Below are 13,358 nucleotides of genomic sequence, written 5' to 3'. Positions count from 1 at the left end.
GTTAGCAGCTCTGCTGATACACAAACATTACAACCTGTTGGATGTTAGTTCAGTAATTTAGACTCTGCTGCCACCTGCTGGTACAGCACCTCACTGCATCAAACACAAGCTTCACACTGATTTAAGAATTTCATTTTCATTTTAGCCACTTTTACAGAATTGAGTGTGTTGAAATAGTTTTATAGATAAAATGATGTCATGGCTACTGAAGTCGGTCCCTAGCTTCCTGTTACAGGAAACATGAAGCAAAGCGCACTCTGCTTCCTCTTTAATGTCCACTGGGAATATGTTCTAGTGTCTTTAGTCCTCTGTGACAGTAAACTGAATATCTGTTTGGGCTTTGGGAAACACTGATCAACATTTTCACCATTTTATGGAAACTAATCAATTGAGAAAATGACAGATTAATGGTTAATAAAATAACTATTACTGCAGCCCTACTGTACTGTGACTACAGATACATGTTTTCTCCATGTTGTTGTTGTTTGTTTGTTTCTTTTCTTTCTGGTTATTTGTTTGTTTTTCTGGATTTATGGAGTCTGCCTCCATAGTATAAAAATGTATATATAAATATCTTCCTGTATCCTGGAAACAGCATTATATGTATACCAAGGATTTCAATAATTAATAACAGTTAGAATTCCCCCAAAAGTTCTCAGTTTTGCTCAGTGTTACTCAAAAAATGCAATTTATTACTCATTACTTAATACTTCATGCTATGAATTATGACTTTACAGTAGTTACACTACTAGTTATATCACAATATTTGTGTACTGGGTCCTGAACCGGCTCAAAGTTCAGACAAAACAAAGGAGACCACACAGATAATTAAGGTTTTAAAAGAAAAGAGATGTATTTAAGCAATATTAAAGTATACACAAAGTATAGAAATATGTACATCAGTGTTGTCAGTAGTGTATTGTCAGAATATTATTCTCCTGTGCCGCTCTTTGGCTGAACACCTGATTCTATTTGAATTAAAGAACAGTGTAGACGGGACCATATAGATTTGACTCTGGATTGAAACGTGTTATGTCACTGTTATTCAGTTGCTCTTTACAAACATGAGCTGTGATACAACCACCGTATCTTTATTTCCTGTACAGTAGCACATAAGGCCAGAAGGTCCATGTATTTCTCTCTGTTCATAATGTGCCGTCACATCAACGGCCTCTGTCTGTCTGTCCATCCGGACGCCCCGTCCGACCCTGCGGTAACGAGCGGACTTTACTGCCGCTGTGAGGGTGGAAGTGTGACGGGGGACAAAGGTCCCTGCGCTCCTCTCTTGCGCCGTGTGTCACACTTTTACACCCATTTTTAGACGCACAAGAAAGTTGAAACATTTCCAACTTTGCACCGTTCATCAATGTCCCAGTTGTCCCAGACAACCAGTGTAATGCAGCAGGAGGCGGGCTTTACTACTTCCCCACTTTCCCTCCGTGTTGATGCCGTTTACTCTGCCGGTAAATGGGTCTGCTCGAATCCTCCGTCCCCGTGGTCCTATATGATCGGCCGGTTGCGCATGCAGCTGTGCTCCACAGACACAGCAGCTGTTTGCTCTTTGTGCTTTAGAATCGACCTCTGCGGGCTGCAGCTCTTCCTTCCTGGTTGGACTCTGTGTACTGGAGCAGCGGTGCACTGAGATCAGTGAAGCTTCTTCTGTCCATCTGAAGGTTTGTAAGAGACACTTTTTAGATGGTGGTTCTGCTGGAGACCGGCTTTTAGCGAGGCCCCTGTAGTTGAGTAGAAGCAGCAGAGAAGTGTACTCAGACTTTGGGCCTCTGTCAGGGTTGTGTTGTCATATTAGTGGATGATGATTATTGATGCATTAACATGGAACCAGTACTTTAATGTTGGAGGGGCTGCAGGAGGATCTGGGGATCACCGGATAATCCGGAACTCAAATTCGGTTCTTGTTGTTTTCATTTGTCATTTTGGAAAGACCAGAAGCGGAAGTGAAGGTTACACTTCACTTCCATTTCAAAATAAAAGCACAGGTACTACAGAGAGAGAGAGACAGATAGAGAGACTCTCCAGAGGAAACGGAGGGTTTATGGGGAGGAGGGCTGCTTTACTCCAAACTATTTGTCTGTATGAAGTGGACTGGAAAAGAACACATTGTAATGCTGCTGTTATATATTATATATGATATATAAGGCATATCTATATCAGGCAGACAGTGAACACAGTTGATGTGTTAGAAGCAGGAAAAATGGGCAGCGTGAGGATCTGAGCCACTTTCACAAGAACCACATTGTGATGGACGACTGGGTCAGAACATCTCCAAACCTGCAGCTCTTGTGGGGGGTTCCCGGTCTGCAGAGGTCAGTACCTATCAAAGTGGTCCAAGGAGGGAACAGAACCAGAGACAGGGTCAGTTCATGGGGCAGCAGCTCTACCAGCTGAGCTACCAGAGTGTCCTATGACACTGTGTGTCACATACTAACAGAATTTATATTATCCGTATGACGTCAGATTGAGTCTGTAGAGCGTTTCAACTGCACAGTGTGTGGATTTTGTGAATGTGAGAAATGTAAACTAGATTTACAGGAATTTCTGAGTATGCGCTGTGAGCGTTACTGGACATACTCAAAATGCATTGTGTCTCTTCAGACTGTCCAATAGCAGATGGTGAGCCAGATGGTTCTAGCGCCACACTGTGGCTGGTAGGAGGCATGGTTGGATAAACCATGAACTTGAAGCAGTAGCTACTCAGGACCCAGAATGTTAAGGTGCACTTAGGAGGAAAAACAGCTGAGCTCAAATATGTATTGTACTATTGTGTAAATATTTCAGCTAACATTAACATATTTAATACTTTTTTACAGACTTTACTGTAAAATATTACATTGAGTGGAAGATTTTATAGAATAGAATCCTCTTTATTCTCACATATACAATCATACCCAGAACAACGTGTAGTGAAATCTTTAACTCGTATTAGACGTATTGAGTGAATATAGTTCAGTTCTGCTGGTAAGGGCATACTCAATCATTCATTCACTACACAGTATGCAGTACATACTGACTGAGTATGTAATGTGCAGTATGTTACTATGTGACACAGCTTTGGTCTGGTTCTTATTTCATGCACTGCAGGACAGGAAACAGAGCTGACTGTGGAACATTGGACACTTTCTCAGGTTAACATCTACAACTGTTGTCTTATCCACATTTTAATGTGTTCACCTTAAAGCTGTGGTTTCAGGATGATTTTATCTTTCTGGTGTTGTTTGGTGTTGTTGCTGCCAGCGCAGATAGAAACAACAGCAGTTCCTTTATTCCAGAACTAAAAGTTGGTGGAACGTGAGCTAACTGAAAATGGGACTTCAGCTGTTTATTTGTGTGTTTTTCTGAAAGAATGAAAGGATTCAATTTAATTCAATTCAATTTGATTTGTATAGCGCCAATTCATAACAGAAGTTATCTAAGGACATTTTCAATTAGACCATGTCTAGACCGAACTCAGACAGACAGACAGACAGACGTGCACAGCAACAAAAATAGCAAGTAGTAAGTAGTGACTGATGATGATGAACGCGAAGAAGAAGATGATGACAACGACAACAACGAGCAGTCATTATAGTACTAATACTAACTGTAATAATATTAATAATAATAATAATTAAAGCTGCAAGCAGCATTGAGCGGGACCTCACACTCCACGCAACTCGGGGTGTGCTGCTGCCGCGTCGCAAGCCATCGTTACACGTGCGGACCAAAACATGAAATTTCACATAAATCAGCTCAAAATTGCCACGCAGCGCTTACTTCCTATTGCCGGTAGGTGGCGCTATCACTATGTCTTAATATTGTCATGTAGACAAGTTCAGGGTGGGACTATTGTAACACACGTGAAGTTTCATTGAGATTGGACCACCTACGCTGAAGTTATGAGGACGTGTTCAGGGCGAGACAGTTACAGAATATATGAAGTTCACTGGAGATTGGACATTGCACACTGAAGTTATGAGTGGTATTTCATGGAGAATCCGCTGAATTCGACAAGTCGTCACTGGCACGGTCATTTCACGTAACGCAGCACAAAATCGCCATGCAGCACTTACTTCCTGTTGCCAGTAGGTGGCGCTATCACTATGTCTGAATATTGTCATGTAGACGTGTTCCGGGTGGGACTTATCAAACACGTGAAGTTTCATTGAGATTGGATCATGAACGCTGAAGTTACGAGGACGTGTTCAGGGTGGAACTGTACACTGAAGTTGAGTACTATCTGTTTATGGTGACTGGTCGAAATTCAACGCAACGCCACGGGCACGCCGTTTGACGGAATGTCGTAAATAGCACAACTTTAAATCATGAATGTCTTTAGATTGCGCTGATTAAATCTGAAGTAGATCCGATAAATTCCCTAGGAGGAGTTTGTTCAAATACAAGGCGAAAAATCACAGAAAATGAGCACAGAATGCAAAATGGCTGACTTTGATGGCAAGCCACGGACACGCCGTTTGACGGAATGTCGTAAATAGCACAACTTTTAATCATGAATGTCTTTAGATTGCGCTGATTAAATTTGAAGTAGATCCGATAAATTGCCTAGGAGGAGTTCGTTCAAATACAACGCGAAAAATCACAGAAAATGACCAAAAAAACTCTAAATGGCTCACTTTGATGCCACACCACGGACACGCCCTTCAACGTACATGCACAAATAGCACAACCTTTAATCAGCACCATGTTTTGACTGTACTCACAAATTTTGAAGCAGATCTGATAAATTCCCTAGGAGGAGTTCGTTCAAATAAAACGCGAAAAGTTCGCCTAAAGTGAAAATGAAAATCAAAATGGCCGACTTCCTGTGGGGTTTGGGGTATGGGTCCAAGAGGCTTTTTTGTACGTCCCAGCATGTTACACGTGCCTACCGAGTTTCGTACATATTGGTGAAACGTGGCGCCGGGGCTTCTGTTTTTTTATCCTGTAGGGGGCACTACACACATGACGAACACGATTTTTGGTATGTGAGCTACAGGCACTACTCTACACGTGCCCTGTGAATTTCATATTAATAACTATTACGGTATTCGCACAGTGATTTACCAAGCCAAAAGAGCGCCACCTAGTGGCGTATTTTGTTTTTCCTTTTTAAGGGAGCCTCAGGGAGCCAGGGGGAAGCATCATACCAAGTTTCATCTTAATCACATATACCGTTGTAGAGATATAAACTTCTTAATTTTAGAGAGCGCCACCTAGTGGAAATGGCCTGAAGTTGTGCACGATGCTTAAGGAAGACATGTGGAACTATGGACCCAAGTTTGGTGTCAATCGGACATACCAATGTGGAGAAATGGTCCACTTCCTTTTTGACGAAAAATCTACAGGAAGTTGGAATTTTATAGCGTGCTTATTTTTTTAAATTTCAAAAATGTTCAAATTAGCCTTTTTGCCAGGGCGGTCCCCAGGTAGTAGGTGAAAAATTTCGTGCGAATCGGAAAAAGCATGTAGGAGAAACACTTAAAAGTAGTTTATGGACATTTTGCGCTCTAGAAAAAAAAATTCTAGGCGGAAGTGGGCGGGGCTTATATGGGGAGATTCAGCTCCATTCACCGAACACGTGGATGTAAGTTTTTTGAATGTCCGACAAACTATGCCGAAGTTATTAGCCTAAACGCATTTTTTATGATAGTAGCGCCACCTAGTGGAAGACCCGAAAGCGACACATGTAATATCCCCATTTTCACCAGGCCTGATCACTTTGCCAAATAAAATTGACTATTCGTATATGTTTAGGGGGGCAAAAATGCAGTCAATGGGGGCTAAAAATAATAGGTAAGAAGAAGATACATATAGGGACCTCCAGCGGTCGCTTGCGAGGTCCCTAATTAAACCTGCAAGCAGCATTGAACGGAACGTCGCAACCGGCGCTTGTCGGGGTGTGCTGCGGCCGTGTCACATGCTGTCGGGGCGTGCTGTGGCCACGTCATGTGCCGTCGTAACACGTGCGGACCACAACATGAACCTTTCACGTAAATCAGCTCAAAATCGCCATGCAGAGCTTACTTCCTGTTGCCAGTAGGTGGCGCTATCTCTATGTCTGAATATTGTCATGTAGACGTGTTCAGGGCAGGACTCTTATCAAATGTGAAGTTTCGTTGAGATCAGATAATGTACACTGAAGTTGTGAGGACGTATTCAGGCTAGGACTGTAACAGAATATGTGAAGTTTAGTGGAGATTGGACATTGTACACTGAAGTTGAGTAGTAAAGAGTTCGGTCTAGACCTGCTCTATTTGAAAAGTGTCCTGAGATAACTTCTGTTATGAATTGGCGCTATACAAATAAAATTGAATTGAATTGAATACTATCTGTTTATGGTGAATGGTCGAAATTCAACGCAACGCCACGGGCACGCCGTTTGACAGAATGTCGTAAATAGCACAACTTTCAATCATGAATGTCTTTAGATTGCGCTGATTAAATTTGAAGTTGATTCGATAAATTCCCTAGGAGGAGTTCGTTCAAATACAAGGTGAAAAATCACAGAAAATGAGCTGGAATTCAAAATGGCTGACTTTGATGCTATGCCACGGACACGCCGTTTGACGGAATGTCGTAAATAGCACAACTTTTAATTAGGGCTGGTCGATATGGCTGAAAAATGTATCACGATATAAGTGTTTCATATCAGTTGATATCGATAATTATCCTATGTGGGGGGGTCTCAATATTGTTCATATTGTCTCTGTACTGTGCCTTGCAATGAGAGGTTCCACACTCTACAAATACTACAAACTTTTATCTGGATAGATGGGCACAGATTAGGCCTCTGCAGCTAAAAGACGCCTACTGTTATTATTATTATTATAATATTATAATGAAACATGACAAACACGATTTTTGGTATGTGACCTTCAGGCACCACTCTTCACGTGTCCTGTGAATTTCATATTCATAAGTACTGTCTCCGCACAGTGGTTTACACTGCCACCAGAGCGCCACCCAGTGGCGTGATTTTTTTCCCTTTTTAGGTGAGCCTCAGGGAGCCATGGGCAAGCATCCTACCAAGTTTCAATTAAATCACACGTGCCGTTGCAGAGATATAAACTTCTTCATTTTAAAGAGCGCCACCTAGTGGTGATGGCCTGAAATTTTGCACGATGCCGAAGAAAGACATGAGAAACTATGGACAGAGGCTTGGTGTCAATCGGACATACCAATGTGGAGAAATGGTCCACTTCCTTTTTTTGACGAAAAATGTACAGGAAGTGTGAATTTTATAGCATTCTTATTTTTTGAAATTTCAAAAATGTTCAAATTTTTTTTTGCCAGGGCGGTCCCCAGGTGCTAGGTGTAATATTTTGTGCGAATTGGACAAAACGTGTAGGAGGAACACGAAAAAGTACTTTAAGGACATTTCGCACTCTAGAAAAAAAATTACAGGCAGAAATGGGCGGGGCCTATATGGAGAGATTCAGCTTCACCGAACGCGTGGATATAAGGTTTTTGAATGTGTGACAAACGATGTGGGAGTTATTATGCAACAAAAAAAGTCAAAATACTTTTCTCAATAGTAGCGCCACCTAGTGGCAGACCCGAAAGCGACACATCTAATATCTCCATTTTCACCAGGCCTGACAAGTTTGTCAAATAAAATTGAGTTTATGTTCGTATATGTTCAGGGGGGCAAAAATGCAGTCAAAGGGGGCTAAAAAGAATAGGTAAGAAGAAGAAATCGAACAAAAACAATAGGGACCTCCAGCGCTCGCTGGCTCGGTCCCTAATAATAACAATAATATCTGTGATATTAGCAATGGCAGTCAAGCAGGACCATGGCAGGAGGCTCCACCAGGATCCATGAGAACCTGCGAGACGAGAAAGCACAAGACCTCGGGGGAAGACACAGGGAAGAAGTGAAGTCAGTAACATGCATTAATGGGACATGAATGAGTGCAGAAAGAGAGAGGAAGAGAGGAGCTCAGTGCACCATGGGAAATCCCCCGATAGTCTAGGCCTATAACAGCATAACTAATGGATGGTTCAGGACTCACCTGATCCAGCCCTAACTATAAGCTTTATCAAAGAAGAACGTCTTAAGCCTACTCTTGAATGTGGTGAGGGTGTCTGCCTCCCGAACCACAACTGGTTCCACAGGAGAGGAGCTTGGTAACTGAAGGCTCTGGCTCCTGTTCTACTTTTAGATACTGTAGGAACCACAAGTAGCCCAGCATTCAGAGAACGTAGTGTTCTAGAGGGGTAATAGGGTACTATGAGCTCTTTAAGATATGAAGGGGCCTGACCATGAAGAGCTTTATAGGTGAGGAGGAGGATTTGAAATTCTATTCTAAATTTTACAGGGAGCCAGTGCAGAGAAGCTAGTACAGGAGAGATGTGATCTCTTTTTCTAGTTCCTGTCAGTACTCGTGCTGCAGCGTTCTGAATTAATTGGAGCATTTTAATGGACTTATTGGGGCAACCTGATAATAAGGAGTTGCAGTAATCCAGCCTTGAAGTAACAAATGCATGGATTAGTTTTTCTGCATCCGTCTGTGATAGTATGTGTCTAATTTTTTTTATATTACGTAAATGAAAGAAGGCAGTCGTGGAGGTCTGCTTTATGTGAGAATTAAATGACAAATCTTGATCAAAGATAACTCCAAGATTCCTGACAGTGGTGCTAGAGGCCAAGGTAATACCATCTAGAGTAACTATATCTTTAGACAGTCAGTCTCTGAGGTTTTTGGGGCCGAGTTTAACATCAGAAAATTGCAGCTCATCCAGGTTTTTATGTCCTTAAGACATGTTTGTAATTTAGATAATTGGTTAATGTCATCTGTGTATCATCTGCATAACAATGAAAGTTAATGGGGTGATTCCTAATAATGTTGCCTAAAGGGAGCATATATAAAGTGAATAGAAGGTCCAGGTACAGAACTTGTGGAACTCCATCACTAACTGTAGTATTTATGGAAGATTCATCGTTAACATGTACAAACTGAGAACGATCTGATAAGTATGTCCCACTTCAAAATGACATTAAGTTCATCCCAGCAGCAGGAGGAGCTTTAACTGGACTCTGCACATTAATCCTGCAAACTAACACAGCTCCTGTGTCGTCCAGTCAGAACTCCTGTTGTTGCTCTGATACATTTGTGTAACTGTTTTCCTTCAGGTTGCCAACACTACCTGACTTTAACAGAGAGCCACGATGACAGCAGAGGACCTTTTCAAAACTCTAGAGGATTTAAAAGATGAGGAATTCAAGAACTTCAAATGGTATCTAAAGCAGCCCGACATCCTGGAAGGCTACAAACCCATCAAAGAATCCAAGCTGGAAGAGGCAAAAGAAAGGCGGGACACAGTGGACCTGATGGTAAACACCTTTAACCTTGATGGAGCTTTGAAGGTGACCAAGAAGGTTTTCGAGAAGATAAAGAGGAACGATCTGGTGCAGAGTCAAGCAGACACCAGCTCAGGACCAGAAGGTCAGTCACACTTTATTTATTTGTATTTCAGGTAAAAAGAGTAGGTTGACACAACTTGATCCCAGAGCAGCGTGTACAGAAAGCAGCACGGTTGAGTTTTTATCAACTGAGGAATATCACCAAAATGAGATCAGTTCTGTCCTTCAGTAACGCCAGACTCAGAGGAGCAGATTTACCTCAGATTCATCACTCCCGACAATCAAAGGAGAAATCTGGTCCTGGGCCTCGGTCAGTACTGATGTTATGGTCAGAGAATTTGGTAATGTGAGGAGTTCACAGAACCAGTCTTAAACCTCCCGACCTGTTTGCAGAGTCGTTGGGCCGCATGTTAACTTTCAAACTGTCTAAATTAAAATTTTGATTTTATTCAACAGCAAAGTTAGGCCCTGAGAACATCCCTAATGAGTCTGACAGCAGATGTTCATGGCTGGTCCGGTTATCTGGATATATGGAGATAACGATAACTCTGGTTGGTGTCCTACCTCTCATTACACAGCACGTTGCCACGAGGCCACACCTCTTTACAGGGGTTGTCCTGTGCAGTTCTCTGCTACATCTTTTAAATGCTAGGAGGGAGCAAGCTAGCAGAATTTGGGTGTGCAATTACACTTAAGGTCATGTAACAACCAGGAATTATTGTTATATACAGCAAGGACATACAGTTGATAGATAGTGCAGAAACCCTCAGCATGTATAGAATCAGAGGTAGCACCATTCTCTATTAACAAAAGTAAGTTCAGGCTGAGTTGGAGGCAAATTTTTTTTGAGGCAGATAAAGTGAATACAAAGATGAGACAGGATCACCCAGACACACTGACTGCCAACCTTGATGATTTTTGTTTGTGTTTGTTCAGGAAGTCATTCTGGAGTTTGCCAGCAAAAACTTAAATCTAACCTGAAGAAGAGGTTCCAGTGTGTGTTTGAGGGAATTGCTAAAGCAGGAAACCAAACCCTTCTGAACCAGATCTATACAGAGATCTACATCACAGAGGGAGGGACTGCAGAGGTCAATGATGAACATGAGGTCAGACAGATTGAAACAGCATCCTGGAAACCAGACAGACCAGAAAGAACAATCAGACAAGAAGACATCTTTAAACCCTCACCTGGAAGAGATGAACCAATCAGAACAGTGATGACAAAGGGAGTTGCTGGCATTGGGAAAACAGTCTTAACACAGAAGTTCACTCTGGACTGGGCTGAAGGCAAAGCCAACCAGGACATACAGTTCACATTTCCATTCACTTTCAGAGAGCTGAATGTGCTGAAAGAGAAAAAGTACAGCTTGGTGGAACTTGTTCATCACTTCTTTACTGAAACCAAAGAAGCAGGAATCTGCAGGTTTGAAGAGTTCCAGGTTGTGTTCATCTTTGACGGTCTGGATGAGTATCGACTTCCTCTGGACTTCAACAACACTGAGATCCTGACTGATGTTACAGAGTCCACCTCAGTGGATGTGCTGCTGACAAACCTCATCAGGGGGAAACTGCTTCCCTCTGCTCGCCTCTGGATAACCTCACGACCTGCAGCAGCCAATCAGATCCCTCCTGAGTGTGTTGACATGGTGACAGAGGTCAGAGGGTTCACTGACCCACAGAAGGAGGAGTACCTCAGGAAGAGATTTACAGATGAGGAACAGGCCAGCATAATCATCTCCCACATCAAGACCTCACGAAGCCTCCACATCATGTGCCACATCCCAGTCTTCTGCTGGATCACTGCTACAGTTCTGGAGGATGTGTTGAAGACCAGAGAGGGAGGAGAGTTGCCCAAGACCCTGACTGAGATGTTCATCCACTTCCTGTTGGTTGAGTCCAAACAGAAAAACGCCAAGTATGATGGAGGAGCTGAGACAGATCCACACTGGAGTCCAGAGAACAGAAAGATGATTGAGGCTCTGGGGAAACTGGCTTTTGAGCAGCTGCAGAAAGGCAACCTGATCTTCTATGAATCAGACCTGACAGAGTGTGGCATCGATGTCAGAGCAGCCTCAGTGTACTCAGGAGTGTTCACACAGATCTTTAAAGAGGAGAGTGGACTGTACCAGGACAAGGTCTTCTGCTTCGTCCATCTGAGTGTTCAGGAGTTTCTGGCTGCTCTTCATGTCCATCTGACATTCATCAACTCCGGAGTCAATCTGCTGGCAAACCAACTAACAACATTCCTGAAGTCTATATTATTTAAAGACAAACAGAATCTGAAACATCTCCACCAGAGTGCTGTGGACAAGGCCTTACAGAGTCCAAATGGACACCTGGACTTATTCCTCCGCTTCCTCCTGGGTCTTTCCCTGGAGACCAATCAGAATCTCCTACGAGGCCTTCTGACACAGACAGGAAGTAGCTCACAGACCAATCAGGAAACAGTCCAGTACATCAAGAAGAAGATCATTAAGAATCTCTCTGCAGAGAGAAGCATCAATCTGTTCCACTGTCTGAATGAATTGAATGATTGTTCTCTAGTGGAGGAGATCCAACAGTACCTGAGTTCAGGACGTCTCTCCACAGATAAACTGTCTCCTGCTCAGTGGTCAGCTCTGGTCTTCATCTTACTGTCATCAGGAAAAGATCTGGATGTGTTTGACCTGAAGAAATATTCTGGTTCAGAGGAGGCTCTTCTGAGGCTGCTGCCAGTGGTCAAAGCCTCCAACAAAGCTCTGTAAGTACAGAGAGAGTTGGACTTATTATTACTTAAATACTCTACTGTCTGTTTTATTTTTTATTGTATTAATAACACAAATTTTATTCTGTCTGTTGATTATTGTCTCTCCAGACTGAGTCGCTGTAACCTCTCCATGAGAAGTTGTGAAGCACTGTCCTCAGTTCTCAGCTCCCAGTCCTCTAGTCTGAGAGAACTGGACCTGAGTCTCAGCATCCTTAGGGATTCAGGACTGAAACTGCTGTCTGCTGGACTGGAGAGTCCACACTGTAAACTGGAAGCACTCAGGTCAGATCAAATTAGTTTGTCTTCAATCATTTGAAATATGTCTCTAAACTATCACCTCCTTGCAGGGTAAATAGTTTCTCTCATGTCAAAATGTTTGAATCATTAAATTTGGTCATCAGGATTTCAGATTTCATAAGCTGCTTTTCAGCCATTAAGTTTCAGGTACTATTGAACGAGAAGAACTAATGCTAGGAACTAGAGTCTAAAAGTTCCTGCATCAGAAGAACCTCACAGAACAGGCTAATCAGACTCACAATGGATTAAAAAATGAAACAGTTTACACTCTCAGAAAAACAACACTGGATCATCCTGTTGTTCCTAATATTTATGGCCGTCCCCAACTAACGATGTTCTGAGTATGAAATATATATTAAAGTAAATAGGCTTTAAAACTCAAATCATGAAATCGAAACACCACATTTTGACCCCAGGGCTTTGCAGCATAAAATAATGCATCCTACTGTATCAAGTCCATTATTTTTTCAGTTTTACCATTTTCCACCAGATTGAGCCACTGTATAGGGTTTGCCCTATTGGGAATATGTATGTAATTTCCCTGGTTTCCACTAGGGACACTATTGGATATTTTATTAGGCACTGAAGCAGATCTATGCATCAGAAATGCTGTTTGTATGTTGATATGGATGTCGGAGAGTGGTGTGAGTAATGTGTGTGTGTGTGTGTGTGTGTGTGTGTGTGTGTGTGTGTGTGTGTGTGTGCAGGCTAGAGATATGAGATCCCATACAACACTGCAAACTCCCCGTGATATGCGCACATTTTTTGAAAAAAATTTCAACTTGTGCAAAATCGAGAATGGGAATTTTGCTTCGCCAAATTTGTTTCATTCAGGTTGGCCAGCAAAAATTAGAATTTTTGTATTGACTTTGTATCTAATCTACTCACGAGAATAATTTTATTCACCTTGGTGGTAACGCAGCGTTACACACACAACCATAAACCACAACCAACACA

The 13,358-nt window shown here is 42.3% G+C and overlaps 1 protein-coding gene and 1 long non-coding RNA gene across 12 annotated transcripts in view; one reads left to right on the top strand and one right to left on the bottom strand.

Annotated features, from left to right (window-relative positions):
- The window catches only part of LOC127355253 (uncharacterized), a 55,026-nt gene that overhangs the window by 39,388 nt on the left and 2,280 nt on the right, over positions 1–13,358 (bottom strand). The window lies entirely within an intron of this gene.
- Positions 1,432–13,358, top strand: part of LOC127355199 (NACHT, LRR and PYD domains-containing protein 12-like) — a 24,525-nt gene continuing 12,598 nt past the window's right edge. For 5 of the 11 annotated variants that reach the window (XM_051385827.1, XM_051385824.1, XM_051385825.1 and 2 more), the window contains exons 1-4: positions 1,433–1,673; positions 9,128–9,440; positions 10,295–12,098; positions 12,213–12,386. In XM_051385827.1, coding sequence (XP_051241787.1) covers positions 9,164–9,440; positions 10,295–12,098; positions 12,213–12,386 — 2,255 coding nt within the window. In that variant the 5' untranslated portion in view covers positions 1,433–1,673; positions 9,128–9,163. Of the gene's footprint in view, positions 1,674–9,127; positions 9,441–9,842; positions 9,910–10,294; positions 12,099–12,212; positions 12,387–13,358 lie in introns of those variants that run through there. The other 6 variants (XM_051385831.1, XM_051385829.1, XM_051385830.1 and 3 more) reach the window with 3 other exon arrangements.

This window comes from Dicentrarchus labrax, unplaced genomic scaffold (genome assembly GCF_905237075.1).
Source record: "Dicentrarchus labrax unplaced genomic scaffold, dlabrax2021, whole genome shotgun sequence".
Lineage (NCBI taxonomy): Eukaryota > Metazoa > Chordata > Actinopteri > Moronidae > Dicentrarchus > Dicentrarchus labrax.
Note: the sequence above shows the minus strand (reverse complement) of the source record. Positions and strands in the feature narration are given on the sequence as shown.